This window comes from Heterocephalus glaber, unplaced genomic scaffold (assembly GCF_053883595.1).
Source record: "Heterocephalus glaber isolate CG9 unplaced genomic scaffold, H.glaber_assembly_v1.0 deba00001781, whole genome shotgun sequence".
Taxonomy (NCBI): domain Eukaryota; kingdom Metazoa; phylum Chordata; class Mammalia; order Rodentia; family Bathyergidae; genus Heterocephalus; species Heterocephalus glaber.
Genome location: NW_028258467.1, coordinates 5851827 through 5865835, shown reverse-complemented (window position 1 = coordinate 5865835; position 14009 = coordinate 5851827). Strand labels below are relative to the sequence as shown.

Genomic DNA, 14009 nt, shown 5'->3' with positions numbered 1-14009 from the left:
GCTGAAAGCTAATTAGAAGGCCAAAGCCAGATGCATGTTCATGGGATAGTAGATGCTGAAAGGAACATGGGAGAGGCTCATCAGAAGAAGTGTTCTGACCATTTGGCAACTCATCATGTGAAGATAAATGTGGAAAGGGAAAAGGAGGTCAGTACCTTTATTTCTGGGAAAATGGTGATAGCTTCCTTACATAGAGGAGTCAGGAAATGGAGCTGGCTTACAGAGAGAAAAAAAGAGGGCCCCATTCCGTGGGCCTTTAGGGTATCTTGGGAGAGTTTTGTTTTGAGGGGGAGGGTTTCCTGGCAATCGTACCCGGGGCCTCACATATGCAAGGCAAGTGCTTTACCACTAAGCTACACTCCAGGCCCTTGTATTGTTCAGAATGTGGTGAATGTGAGGCAAGGCCTGGACAGGACTGGAGGTTGAGAGGTGAACCTGAAGGAAAGAAAGGTAGATCCCTGAGACCATTTGAGCTTATCTTGGGAAAGTAAGGAGGGGAAGAGTAAGGGCAGAGGCTGCTCTATAAAGGGAACACGTGCTCATTGATGCCAGTCAGAAGTACTGACCAGTCAGAATCAAGTGTGCATAGGATGTTTCTCACCTCACTAATAATACTTGGGTCAAGTCTCAGAAACCCAGAAGTAGTCTGTGTGCAGAACTCGGGGGAAGATCAGCAGCAGGATAAAGAGAACAGGAACCAGATGACTGGCAGAAACATTGAGTGAGGAGGCCATGATGAATACAACACATCTTGGCAGGGCTGGCATATTCAAACACCAGCAAGCCCAAAGGAAAAAACAGTTCAAGTGTGTGGGGAGAGCAGGAGGGCTGGCTGTAGCTTAGGCCTGGCCAGACCACACTCCATCCATGGGGTTCTAGCCATCTCCTGCCTGGTTTTCCTCAAGAGAAGCTGGAAGCACATATTTGTATGTGGGACATCCTAATTTTAAATATTAGAAACTAATTCAAATTGTAAAAACACTTTATGGGTCTAATGGGCCATCCCTCTGACTAGGCTAAACCAGTGGGCTGCTACTGTGAGGCCTCTGGTTAGAGAAGGTTTTTCTCACTGTTAGAACGGCCCAACGCTAAGGAACACAAAGGAAAGCAAACATCACGGGGGTGCCCCTACCTGGTGCCATGACCCAGGAGGTGGAGAAAGTGTAGAAAACTGCCAATTTAAGTACGTAGAGAGCTTTACACAAAGTGTGATCTAATCTGATCCGCAAAAGATATAATGTGGCTTCTAACTTTATTCCCTGGTGATCCAGAAGGAATCTGAGCTGTCAGGTTTTACACTGTTTTCCAAACTCGTTTTGTCTTGAGACAAGTGTCTCACTAACTCCTGTGTTATTCTAGAAAGAAACAACTTCCTTTTGGAGAAAAGGAATTATAATGGAGAGGTTAGAACTAAGGCCCTAAGATTGAACTGTGACCCTGTGACTTGCTATATCCCTGTAACTTTGACCACATTTCTTTACTTTGATTTCCTTGCCTGATCATTGTGCTTTGTAGGTTTGTTGTGAGAATTGAGTAAACAACCAGAGCACTGAGGACAGGGCCTGCGGTGCATTAGGCATCTGATCTACCTACTTACCTTGGTTGTCTCAAGGGTCAGAGCTGGTTGTACAGTGAAAGGTGGATGGTCCCTTTAGTGGAGCCCCAAAGGTCCCTACCCAGGCCTGCTTCTAGAGACTTCTTCCATGTGCCCAGCAAAAAGCACTTTGCTCTTGGGTCTAAGTTATTCATTTGTTGGTAGTACCATCACTCGGCCAAGTTTCAGTCCAGGAATTCCACCTGCTGTTGGGGTCTTTACTGCATGGTCTTTAGTAAAAGGATGTGTCCTGAAGAGAGGATAGAGTTTGCTGAGGTACAGGACAATGAGAGTCATTTCAGCTCATTACCTTCAGGGTACAGGGAATATGTACCCCAGCACTTGAATTTTGGTGCCTCTTCCTACTTGATCTATCTATCATGTAGCCTCAAAACGATATGTATGTGTTGCTATAGTGATTCCCATTTGTCTGGCAAGCTCCTCTCCGGAACAGTGAACAGTTGCACAGGCCAATAGCTAGGCCGAGCCCAGGTGAGTGCTGTTCTGGGCAGAATTTCTTAGCTCAGGAGGATGAGTGGAGAAGGCTGACCTTGATCATGCAGGTGTCAGTTACATGTAGGCAGGTGAGGTGGGTTTATTTCTAGACTTATATTTGAGAGGTTTCCGTGCCTCCCATCATCTTGCTAGGACTATTCTTTCTTAGACCTGAGCTGAGAATTATTCTGCTCAGGTATGGTGGCACATACCTATAATCCCAGCACTTGGGAGGCTGAGGCAAGAGGAATGCCTGGAATTCAAGGCCAGCCTGGGCTGCATAGTGAGTTCAAAGCCAGCCTGAACTACATAGTTAAACCTTGTCTCAGAAACATACACAAAAAAATTGCAACTCTGAGCAAAGACTGTCCCAACAGAAATAGCATAGTCAAGCCTGTGGCTCTCCTGAAATCCCAAAGTTGCACAAGGAGCAGCAGTTTGGAAGTCAAAGCCTTTCCTTCCTGCTAGACGAAAGCTTTGTTCTCCTTACTCCCATTCTGTTGTCCCTAGAGCTCCATTGTCCTTAGCCAGATGACAGTTTACACTGAATACAATTTAAAATTCAGTTTTCAGCCAGGCTCAGTGGCACACACCTGTAATCCCAGCTACTACAGTAGGAGGCTAAGGCAGAAGGATCACAAGTTTAAGGCCAGCCTAGGCAGCCCAGTGACTGTCTCAAAATAAATAAAAAATTGTAAAAAGGGTTGGGGGTTGCCGGTGTAGATCAGCAGTAGAGCACTTGGCTAACATGTATAAGACCTGGGGTTCAGCCTCCAGCACCACCACCAAAAAAAATCAGTTCCTCAGTTATACTAGGTTGGTATCAGGCTCCATGATGACAGATATAGAGCATCTATCATCTCAGAAAATTCTTTTGTGCAGCACTGCTCTAGACCTTCCCCCAGTCCCAACCTCTTTATTTGACATATGTTCATTGAGCAGCTCCACCTTGGGCCAGATGCAAGTACAATATGTACAGAGAAAGCAGAATGATAGACCAGGCCCCCGATGAAGAAATTTATTCATTTCTTCAACAAATGTCAAACCTTGACCAAATGCCAAACATGGGTCCCCACATAGGAATGAAATGGACAAAACTGCCAACATTCTTGCTTTTCTAGAATGTACTTGGGAGCCAAATTCTCTGAGAGATTATATGTATAAAATAGTGTGATAATGATGCCAGCCATGTAGTAAGCACTAGAGGAGTGTTTGCTATCATCATAATCAACGTCACATTCTAATGGAGGGAGATACAGAGATCAAGTAAAGTCTCACTGAGAAGGGAACATTTCATTCGATCCTCAGTACCAAAAAAAAAAAAGAGAAGGGAACATTTCAGTAGAGCCCTAAAGTGAGCCTGTGAGCCAAGTAGACATCTGTTGGAAGAATTTGCTAGCAGTGCAAAGGTACTGAAGCAGACCCATGTTTGGTGTGTTGGAATTGGGGTTGGCAGGTGGAATACTGGTGGGCAAGGAAGAAAGAATTGGGACACAAAGTGAGAAATTAGTGTGGGGTAGGGATGACAGACTGTAGACCCTCTCTGTAGGCTACCATAATAAAGCTTTAGCTTCAGTCCATGATGGGACTTGATTGAAAGCCAGTTTTCAGCAGAGAAGTAACATGGTCTGACTTGACTTTTCAGATTTCTCTTGGGAAAGGAGAGAGAGGGTATGTAAAAAGATGTGTTATATACATGTACCAACTCCCTGTGAAAAATGTAATCATTATGTACTGCATACATGTACTAATAAAAATTTTAAAAATAAAAGATTACTCTGGCTGCTGTGTGGAAATTACACTGCAGGGGTCCAGAGTGAAAGTATGGAGATTTATATTGTAACCAGCCAAATATCAGGTGATGGTGACCAGAGCTTGGATATTAGTAGTGAAGATGGCAGGGGGAAGGGTTAGATACCCAGTTGTAAAGCGGTAGTCATTGCCAGTGGATTAGAGGGGAGGGGAATCAAAGACTCCAGAGATTCTGGCCTAGTAGAATAGGTGGGAGGAGCATTTTGGGGCAGGGGAGATGGAAAGTTTGTAGAACATGTCAAGATTCACACTGGCATCTAAATGGAAACACTGGAAGGGCCATCAAGGCAAGAAGAGAGGAAGTGGGAAGAGGAGGTACATGATAGCATCAGAGGGTTAGGAAGGAGCCAGGTGGGTTTTTAGCTGGAACAGTGGCCCTTTGCCTAGGAAGAGTGGGGCCAGGTGATGCTGAAGAGGAACAGCTACTGTGCAACCATCCTGAGTGTATTCCAGCTTTATCATGTCACAGCTGTAAGATTTGGGCAGATCTCACTAGCACTATGCAGCTTTGTTTTTTAAAAATATGGTGGATTCCTTCTGAAGCCACAGCCGTTTAATGTTCATTATAGACCATGAGAGAAGTTTGCTGTAACTTTGCTTACTACAGACAATGGCTGGGCTGATTGCCTCTATGCCTAAGAAATTTAGGTGCAAGAACTTTTTGTCATCTCCAGAGTGGAGAAGAGAGGCTGCCCTTGTGTTCATGGGAAGATCTCACCCTGTTTCTCCCAAAAGATAGTCATCAGAACCTTGCCTGGGGTTGGCTTGAAGTTACACGTAGACCATGGCACTTGCCAGGAGTTTTGTTCAGGTTTGAATGTGACTGGAGGAAGTACAGCGTCCTGATGCTCTGCCTTTCCTTCTGTAGGACCTTACTATCCCCGAGTCTAGTACCGTGAAGGGGATGATGGCCGGACCTATGGCCGCGTTTAAATGGCAGCCAACTGCGAGTGAGGTAAAGCTTTCACCTGCAGGCAGGACAAGCCACTGCCATGTCAGCAGGTTTCCTGATGTGCTGTGTGATCCTCTTTTTTCTTTTTCTTCTTTTCTCTTTTGTTTTTGTTTGCTTATTTTAATCACAAAACAGTACAGAAGTTCACAAGGTAAAAAACCCCTCCAAGGGCCAGGGATGTAGCTCAATGGCACAGTGCCTGCCTGGCAAGTGCGAGGCCCTGAGTTCGATTCCCGGTACCAAAAATAAATAAATAAACCCCTCCACCCTTGGGGTGAGCCTTGCTAGGTTTGAGTAACTGACTACAACATCATTCTGCCCACTCAGCTCTCTTGCACGTGTAGTTCTGGTTAAGTGGAATCATTCTGCTCATTTTTTTCACTTCATATTTAAAAGCACACGCTCATCAATAAACACAACTCTTGGCACCCTGGGATTATCCTGCCCTTGCTGTGGGCTGCACCTGTTGCTGGGAACTGTCGTGAGCAGCCATGGAGATCTGTGGCTGTAACTACTCTATTCCTCTATCAGAACTGACCTTCAGGAAGGCAAATCCCTTGATTGTCTGGCCCTAGACAAAGGAAGCCAAAGCCCCAAAACTGGAAGTACCCTGGGATTCACTGTAGCATAGTCTGCTGGGTTGTCTGAGTGCTTGGTGAATATCAAATATTAAAATGCTGATATCCTTTTTTTTTTTTTTTTTTTTTTTTGCTGATATGCTTTTTAGTATTTTCCCACAGTGTTACTGGAATAATGTGTATACCAACCTGGCAGAAATGTGTCCATTTCCACTTGAATCCAGTATTCCCCTAGTTGGAAAATGTAAGCTATTTCCAGACAGCTGTGAAAGGGACAGAGCACAAAAACCCTGTAGCCCAAAGAGTGTCCAATTCAAAGGCAGGAGGAAGATCGTTTTGGTGGAAGGTAGCTTGTTGTATTTAATTGTTTTCTGGTTTCAGCCCGTCAAAGATGCAGATCCTCACTTCCATCATTTCTTGCTGAGCCAAACAGAGAAGGTGAGTGACCCTGTGAGGCTCTTGACCCTTGTTCGAGGGCCTAGCCAGCCAGGCAGGTGTGCCCCCCAGGAACCTCCTCAGCCATTCTGAAAGTTAGGCTCTGCTTGTACATCACCCAGAGCAATGGTCAAAAAGTCACATATAAGCCCAGGAGGAAGTCAGGCACTGCTGAGATTAAAAATAAACCAAAAGACAGCTTTTAAAACTCAGCTAGTTGCCTGGTAGAAACGTATGCAGTTGCCTTTATATTCTAATAATGGGAGCCAGCCATCGTGAACTGATAGCCCGTGAGGTAGCCTGTGGGGGACACATCCTGCAGCTTACAGGTTAAGGTCGTCTCTGCACCCTGTGGCTGTGGAGGGAAGCATCCCAAAGTCTGAGGCCATGGGTTGCACCCAGCCTTGCCAAGATCCAGTGATAGTTTGTGGCTTTGGAATTGGAGAGATTTATGTTCCAAGGCCAGTAAGACCGTCCAGCTCTATAACTCTGAACAAGGATTCACTCAATGCCTGCAGTCTCAATAATTTGGTCAGATAAAAGAGCTTTATAGAGTTAACACAGAGAATTTAATAAAGTATGTGTGTTAACTTTCTAGTGTCTCATTTGGAGTTCAGTAACATTATACAACAAAGAAATATTTTATGTTAATTTCCCACTTGAGGCCTAATCTTTTAGGGTAATTATAGTGAAGATCTATTAACCATTCCATTTAATAAATGGGCTTTCTCCTTCTTATTAGCCAGCTGTGTGTTACCAGGCAATCACAAAGAAGCTGAAAATATGTGAAGAGGTAAGTAGCCTCCTCAAATCTCCATTTTTATTTTTACCTGGGTTCTCCCAGTGGGCAGACTTAATGGAATAATTTGTGCTTGCTCTCCCTAGGAAACTGGTTCCACCTCCATCCAGGCAGCAGACAGCACAGCTGTGAATGGAAGCATCACACCCACAGACAAAAAGTAAGACCTTTGATGGGGAGGCCTCCTGGGCTTGGGTTCTGCTGGGGCAGATGAAGTGACCCCAAAGGGGCCCTTATGGGTTATGTCCCAGTGATTGATGAGATTGAACAGAAGAGTGAGAGAGCTGAGATTCTTAGTGATCATGATTTGTCTGGGAGCAATTTGACTTGCAGGAGACAGAGTTGTCACATAACTCTTTAGTGGGGTCTCCTGGGCATAAGTTCAGTGGTTCTATAACTGTTGAGCCTCCAAGCACAAGTACCTGCTTTAGAGGTTCTCATACTTTCCTCTCCCTCAGAATCACCTGATGACTTGTAAAGCTGACTTCCACCCCCAGCCAGGGCATCTTCATAGGTCTGGGATAGACCCCAAGAATTCATATTTTTAGCAAGTAGCAAGAGTGCTGTTGCAAGTCAGGAGACCACACTTTGAACACCACTGTCTTAGTGGACCTATGATAGAAGCCTCAGAATTAGCCACAGCAGAGAGAGATGAAGATGTTTAGAAGAAAAGCTCATTCTCTTACCCTCCCCAGCTCTTGGAACTGTTGCCTCCTGGTCCTTCTGGTGGATCTGTGTGTTGCTTTCTGCCCTGCCCAGGCTGAGTGTGCCCCTAAATTGTGGTGCCCAAGCCTGAGCTTACCATAGCCTTACCTTTGCTCCTCTTCTGTAGGCCAGTTGTAGGCATAGTCACCTGGTGGAAAGGGTTTCTTTACTAAGAAGTCATATTCTCATAAGCAAGATAACAAGTCTGAATTTTCAGTTTGTCCTTCTATACAATTCTTTCCCAGTCTAAAAACTTCATGTTTTATTTGTACTGTTGAAATAACTAATTTTAGAAATGACTGGTAGTGAGCTTCCCTTTGAGAGTGGAGGAAATAGCAACACGTTTTATGCTGATAAAAGGGGAGGCTGGGTGTGGTGGCTCATGCCTGTAGTCCCAGCACTTAGAAGGCTGAGGCAGGAGAATCACTGTGCGTTCAAGGCCAGCCTGGCTGACAAAGTGAGTTCAAGACCAGCCTGAATTACACAGCAAGACCCTGTCTCTAAAAACCAAAAACGAAAAAAGGAGGGATAGGTATTATCCATTAATTTAATGAGGATTGTGTTGGTTCTAAAAATAAGGCCACATCAGATTATATACAGGTCTCCAGGAGACAGGCAGGAGGATCAATCCTAGCCCAGACAACTTAGTGACTTAAGGAGACCCTGTCTCAAAATTAAAAATTAAAAATAAAAGTGGGGAGGGTGCTCAGGATATAGTGTAGTGCAAAGACCCTGGATTCAATCTCCATTTCTAGAGGGGAAGAAAGGTCAAGACAGGGCTGAGGACCAAATCCTGCTATGCTTACCCAAGACCTGGCTTGCCCTTCCTGTCAAATCCTTTTTAATACGAATATGAAAACAACTACAAAGCAAACCAATTATGTTCCCATCCATTATTCTACATTGACTCCAAAAGAAAACTGTCAGTTACCATGTTAGAGTCCAGAAGCTTCTTCATCCCTGGGTCTACTAGGTTTCCTAAAACATGAAGAAAAGAGAAGTAGCCTATCTTGATTTAGAATCATGGGGGAAATTGTACTATCCAAAGAGCTGTGAATGGCAAAAGATACCTCCTTGTTTTTAACCCTTGGCATTAGACATAATAGACAAGGGGCTCTATTTTGATGAAAGTGGTGGGTTCCATTTTCAGTTTTGATTCAGAAGACTTGGTGTGGGCTGGGACAGAGAGACTGTGAGCAGTATGTATTTTAGCAAGAATTAGGGGAACCTCTGAGTAGAGGAGCATTTTGCAAGGGTGATTCCAGAAGACTGCAAGTACAGAGAGGATAATACAGGCTCAAATTTAAGAAATGGCAGAAGGTTGGAGAATCACAAATGAAGAAGAGGCATTGTTTGGTCATTGTCCCATGCAAGAGGAGATTAAGATGTGCATGAGCCAGAAAAGACATTGGGCCAGGATGAAAATCATTTACAAAAGTATGTAGAAGTAGTATTAGTAATGACTAGCCCCTAAGCTTTGGGGTTTGGGGAGGAACCAGACACAGGAAATGAAGGTAAAGAGAATGGGCAGGCTGTTGAATACACAGTCACAGGGGGTCACAAAAAACTGTAGGTAAAAGGGTATGTGGGAGAGGTAGGCACAGGAAGAAAATTCATACACTGGAAAAGATTGGTTCCAAAGCTCATGGGAAGAGCTTACTTAGCGAAAAGGGCCAAGGCTCACCATACCTGACAGCAGGAGGGTCAGGTAAGGTAAGGGTGAGGGTCTGGGAGAACCAAAGTTGGGAAAGAGAAGTGCAGACTGATCCTATTTCCCACAGTTGGAGAGGTTGCTTTGCTCCCCATAGAGTAACACATTGCCTCTATGACTTGTCATGGATTCTGATGTGCTCCAAAGTAGCATTGAAAGTCTTATGTTTAAGGTGGCTGATCAGAAAGCCATTTCAGTGTTAGAGGACATGTGTTCTGACTGCAGTAGTGAAATGGGAAGCTCACATGCTCTATCTAAAGCAGGAAGGGAACCACAATTGAAAGACTTGCCCCAAGCCATACAAGCAGTACTTTCTTCTGCAGCAGTGGAGAGTTTAAAAATGCCCATTTGCATTTAGGGACACTTTCAGACCATTGCAAGGTAAGAAAAGGTACAATGTGGCTACAGTGTGCTTGACTCTGTAGATGTAGCATCAGTGCCCTGGCTGGTGTTCCCAGTGGCCTGAGGTCCCATCCCCTACCTTGTGCTGCCGATGGATACTTCTTGACATGTCTCACCCACTGTTCCCTGAACTCATCAGTCTCTGTCTCTTTCAGGATAGGATTTTTGGGCCTTGGACTGATGGGAAGTGGCATCGTCTCCAACTTGCTAAAAATGGGTCACACAGTGACTGTCTGGAACCGGACTGCAGAGAAAGTAAGCATCAAGGGTGGGGCTTGTCAGATCTTGGAGTGTGGGGTAACTAAAAGGGAGACTTTCTGCCTATGGTCTCTATTCAGCATTGTAGATGGAGCAGAGTAGAAATCAAGCTTAGTCCAGGCAGGTGGAAAGGTAAGATATGTAAGCTTAGGATGTTGTTATTAAAACTAAATATTTTAGGGCCAGGAGTGTAGCTCATTGGCGCCTCACCTGCCTGGCAAGTGCAAGATCCTGAGTTTGATCCCCAGTACCAGAAAAAAAAAACCTAAATATTTTTAAATACCCAGGGGGTATATAGTGAAGGTTAATTTTTCTTCTCCCTGCCATTACCTAAGATAGCTCATGTTAGGTTTCTGTATCCTTTTTCTCATGTGTGTGTAGGGTGTGTGTGTGTTATATTTGAGAGTGGGGTATGGTGCATGTACTCAAATCTCATCCCTTTGTAGCGGCTGCACTGTAGCTTCTGTGTGGGCCATATTGAGTGGTGCTGTGCATCAAAGTGTTCTGTGGTGATGGAGAGGTGCTATATCTGCCATCGTGGGTGGAAGCCACTGGCCCCAGTTGACTGGAACGCTTGACATGTGACTAGTACAACTGCAGAATTAAATTCTTTAATATTTTTTCATTTAAATTTAAATAGCCTTATGTGGCTAGTAGCTGCTATATCAGACTGTGTAAGTTTGGAAGCCTTTAACTTAGGTGGTAGCTTCAGGAGACCAGTGTGTGCCCAGAAATGGAATTCCAAATCTTTAAGTGTGTATCTTTTATAATGGAGAGAGTCCATGGACCCAGGTCCTGAGAAAAGATGAACTACAGTGTGAATACCAGGAAGCTACAACACTGTTGTTCTTGCATGTGGTGAGGAAAGAGAGACTAAAGAAGTGCAGCCTCTTGGAGCATGTGGTGTGATCGAGTGTGCATTTTTTTAAGCATTACCATGTGTGCACAGCAGAATGCTGCTGGGCCCTGTGATTGGTAGGCAGCAGTGAGGGCTAAAGTGTGACTGTTGAAGGAGGTATTGGATTTGGCCGACGATACTGAGTTAACAAAAAATGATCTAGGAGCTGAGGGTATAGCTTAGTGGTGCATGTACTTAGCACACAGAAGCCCTAGTTCTATTCCAAGCGCCAAAAATAGTTTTAGGCAAAGTAAAAAATTACTTTGCTGGGTAAAGTACTTTTCAAAAGCAGAGAAATGGTTGGAGAGTCGTGAGGGCCTGGGGAAAACAAGCACCATCGGCCACACTCAAGTGTCCAGGCCTCAGTTGCCGAGCACTGGGTAAGTGCTTTGGGGACCAAAGTCAGTAGTGAGATCTTAGAAACCCCACTGGCAGGAGATTTTGTGACTCAGACATTCTTCTTAGGCCTTGCTGTTGCTAAAGGAAAGGATAACCAGGAAATCTAGGCATACACAATCACAAGGACACCACAGAGAAATCAGTGGGTTTGCATGAGGAGTGCATTTCCCTTTGATAGAAGTGCCTCCGGCCATTCTCCATTCCTGATAGGAAACCTAAGTGTTGTCAATGTGACTGTCTTCCTAGCTTGACTTAGAGAAGGCAGCAGAGTGAAGTAGTTATAATTTTAGGATGCAGGCAGGCAGACTCAAATTGAAGTCACAGATCTGCTACTTCTTCAGCAAGACATTCTTCCCTGACCCTGGAAGTCCTCACGGTGAGGTGACAGTGGCGACTTCTTCACAGGGTATGGCAGTTAAATGATGGTCTAAAATACTTAGCACAATGCTGACCATAAATTACTTAGGAATTGTCATCTTCATAAAGCCATTTTAACAAAAAAATAAAATTAAATAAATAATATTTTAAAGGCCATTTAATGGGGCTGCAGGTGTGGCCCAGTAGTTGAGTGCTTGCCTAGCATCCATGAGATCCTAGGTTCATTTTCCAGCATGCCCAGGGTGGGGGGTGGCATTTAATCCTTAAGACAATCCTTGTGGAATTTTTTTTAAGGCTCTTGATAAAAATGATCCTCTAGTTCTTCTGGAATAATAGGAAACATCATTTAATTTCCAGAAAAGAGCAATGAGGAGGAGGACCCTCCCAACCAAAGATGGAAACAATCTAAAACTGTATTACTCAAAGGCTGCTTGCAGAGACTCAGGCTCACCAAGTAGAATCAGGAGCTTTAGACCACCTTAGATAACAGTGGCTCACTGGGAACCAGGGCAACACAAAAAAGAGGTAGTCAGAAAAATGGGTTCCAGACAACTGGTTAGAAATTTGGGAAAATGCTAATCTCACTTCCTACCACTTATGTATTTCAAATCAATTAATGAATTAAATTTTTAAATGAAGAACCAGAAGAAAATAATTAATGTAAATCTTTCCAAGCCTAGATCGATCCATTCACTGAAGAAAAAGATCAACAGTTGTTTTGATTTGTGTTACTGTGGACTAAGTCCAGAGCCTTTACACTGAACTACATTTCCAGCCACTTTTTGTTTTTTTAAGACAGGGTCTCACTAAGTTGCCCAGGGTGGGCTCATCCTTAGGTTCCTCCTGCTTCAGCCTCCCGGAGTCCTGGGATTACAGGAGGGGGACAGCGTGCCAAGCTATCCATAGTTGTTTTGATAATGTTCCCACACAACAAAAAGTATACCAAGTAGAAGTATTTTTAGCAAATACAGGAAAAGGGTAATATATTGATTTGTATTAAACATATAAGGAAAAATAGCTCACAAAAGAGAAAATAATGGGACTTTTTTTTTTTTGGACCAGGGATCGAACTCAGGACCTTGTGCTTGTGAGGAAGGCTGCAGCACCACTGAGCTAAATCCCCAGCCCCTAAAGAGAAAATAATAAACAGAACAAAGTTCATTAGTCAGGAATGAGCAAAATGTGTCAATCAAAAAGGTGCCATTTTTTGACCAATTAAGTTACCAAAATAGAAAAAAATTTAAGTGTATTTATTGAGGCTGGGTTTGTGGCTCAGTGGTAGAGCACTTGCCTAGTATGTGTGAACCCATGGGTTTCATCCTCAGCACCACAAAAAATAAATAAATGTATTTAAGGATGCTTACAGGTTGTTTTTAAATTATTCAGTGCTAATTATTTGAGAATTTGCAGGTCATCATTATAAATTGACCATAGCCCTAATAGAGACCTAAATTCAAAACATAGCTTTATATATAAAGATATATGTTGATGTCATTTATAATTAAAGATGAAAGCTGGCAAAATATCAAACTGCAGTGCAGCCATCAGGTAAATTACGGTGTATCTCTCCATGAAATATTCCACAGTCATCTTAACATTATGATTAAATGTGAATCATACAAAGTATATAATAGGTGCTTATAAAATACTAGGCCCAGATTATTCTAATTATTTCCTTAAATTTCTCTGGAAAAAAGAAATACATCAAAATATTAACAATTTGTTTGTCCTGGCATGTTCTGGATGATTTTAGTTTTTGGAAAAGAAAGGTTAACACTTTCAGACACTGAAGGAATATTAATTTGGCAGCATTGTTGGGAAACATCCCAAAAAGGAACAGCAGCCAAGAAGGAGGAGCCCTGCTTTCTCAGCACAGGGCTGGTAGGGTACTCTGCATAGACAGGTTTTGCCACAACCGACACAGCACAGAGGGGCTATTTGTCAAGCAGCAAACCTTCAGTAGACATTTGTTTAATGCCTCCTGTGAAATAGCACATTATTCTAGGTACCCAGTGCACAAAAATACAAGGGAGTCCTTAAGAGGTCCGGTCTACTTCCCTTAAGAAGTCAGACCTCAAAAAAAAAAGAAGAAGTCAGACCTCCACCTCTGTTGTCCTAGGCTCCAGCCTGGCCTCTTGCCTTGGAAGGCTGATCAGGAGGATTAGTCATGCATCTCTGGCCTGTTGGCATGTTTGTTGTGCACTGCTTGCAGCTCACGTTAGGATCTGTGACTTTTGCAGTGTGATTTGTTCATCCAGGAGGGGGCCCGCCTAGGAAGAACCCCCGCTGAAGTTGTTTCAACTTGTGACATCACTTTCGCCTGTGTATCGGATCCAAAGGCAGCCAAGGACGTAAGGATCCCCTCTCCCCTCCGCATCTCAGGTGGTAGCCAGGAGTTCTGGCTGGCCTCCTCTCCTACTCCCCTGCATACTGAGTGAGTGTCTGCATGTGGGGGGTTGAATTTCCCATCTGGGGGCCATCTCCTGTTGTTAATGGTGTTTGCATAAGTTGAATACAGGCTGCCTTTAATTCAGAACAAAGAATGAAAGCTACTAGGGCCCATGAAGTCTGTGCTGATATGGTTCCTGAACAG

The 14009-nt window shown here is 43.8% G+C and overlaps 1 protein-coding gene across 5 annotated transcripts in view; it reads left to right on the top strand.

The window, feature by feature from the left end:
* Glyr1 (glyoxylate reductase 1 homolog) overlaps positions 1 to 14009 on the top strand; it is a 36701-nt gene that overhangs the window by 12884 nt on the left and 9808 nt on the right. For 3 of the 5 annotated variants that reach the window (XM_087202932.1, XM_004864829.4, XM_087202931.1), the window contains 6 exons: positions 4770 to 4856; positions 5813 to 5869; positions 6609 to 6659; positions 6752 to 6825; positions 9639 to 9738; positions 13657 to 13767. In XM_087202932.1, coding sequence (XP_087059058.1) covers positions 4770 to 4856; positions 5813 to 5869; positions 6609 to 6659; positions 6752 to 6825; positions 9639 to 9738; positions 13657 to 13767 — 480 coding nt within the window. The remainder of the gene's footprint in view (positions 1 to 4769; positions 4857 to 5812; positions 5870 to 6608; positions 6660 to 6751; positions 6826 to 9638; positions 9739 to 13656; positions 13768 to 14009) is intronic. The other 2 variants (XM_087202933.1, XM_087202930.1) reach the window with 1 other exon arrangement.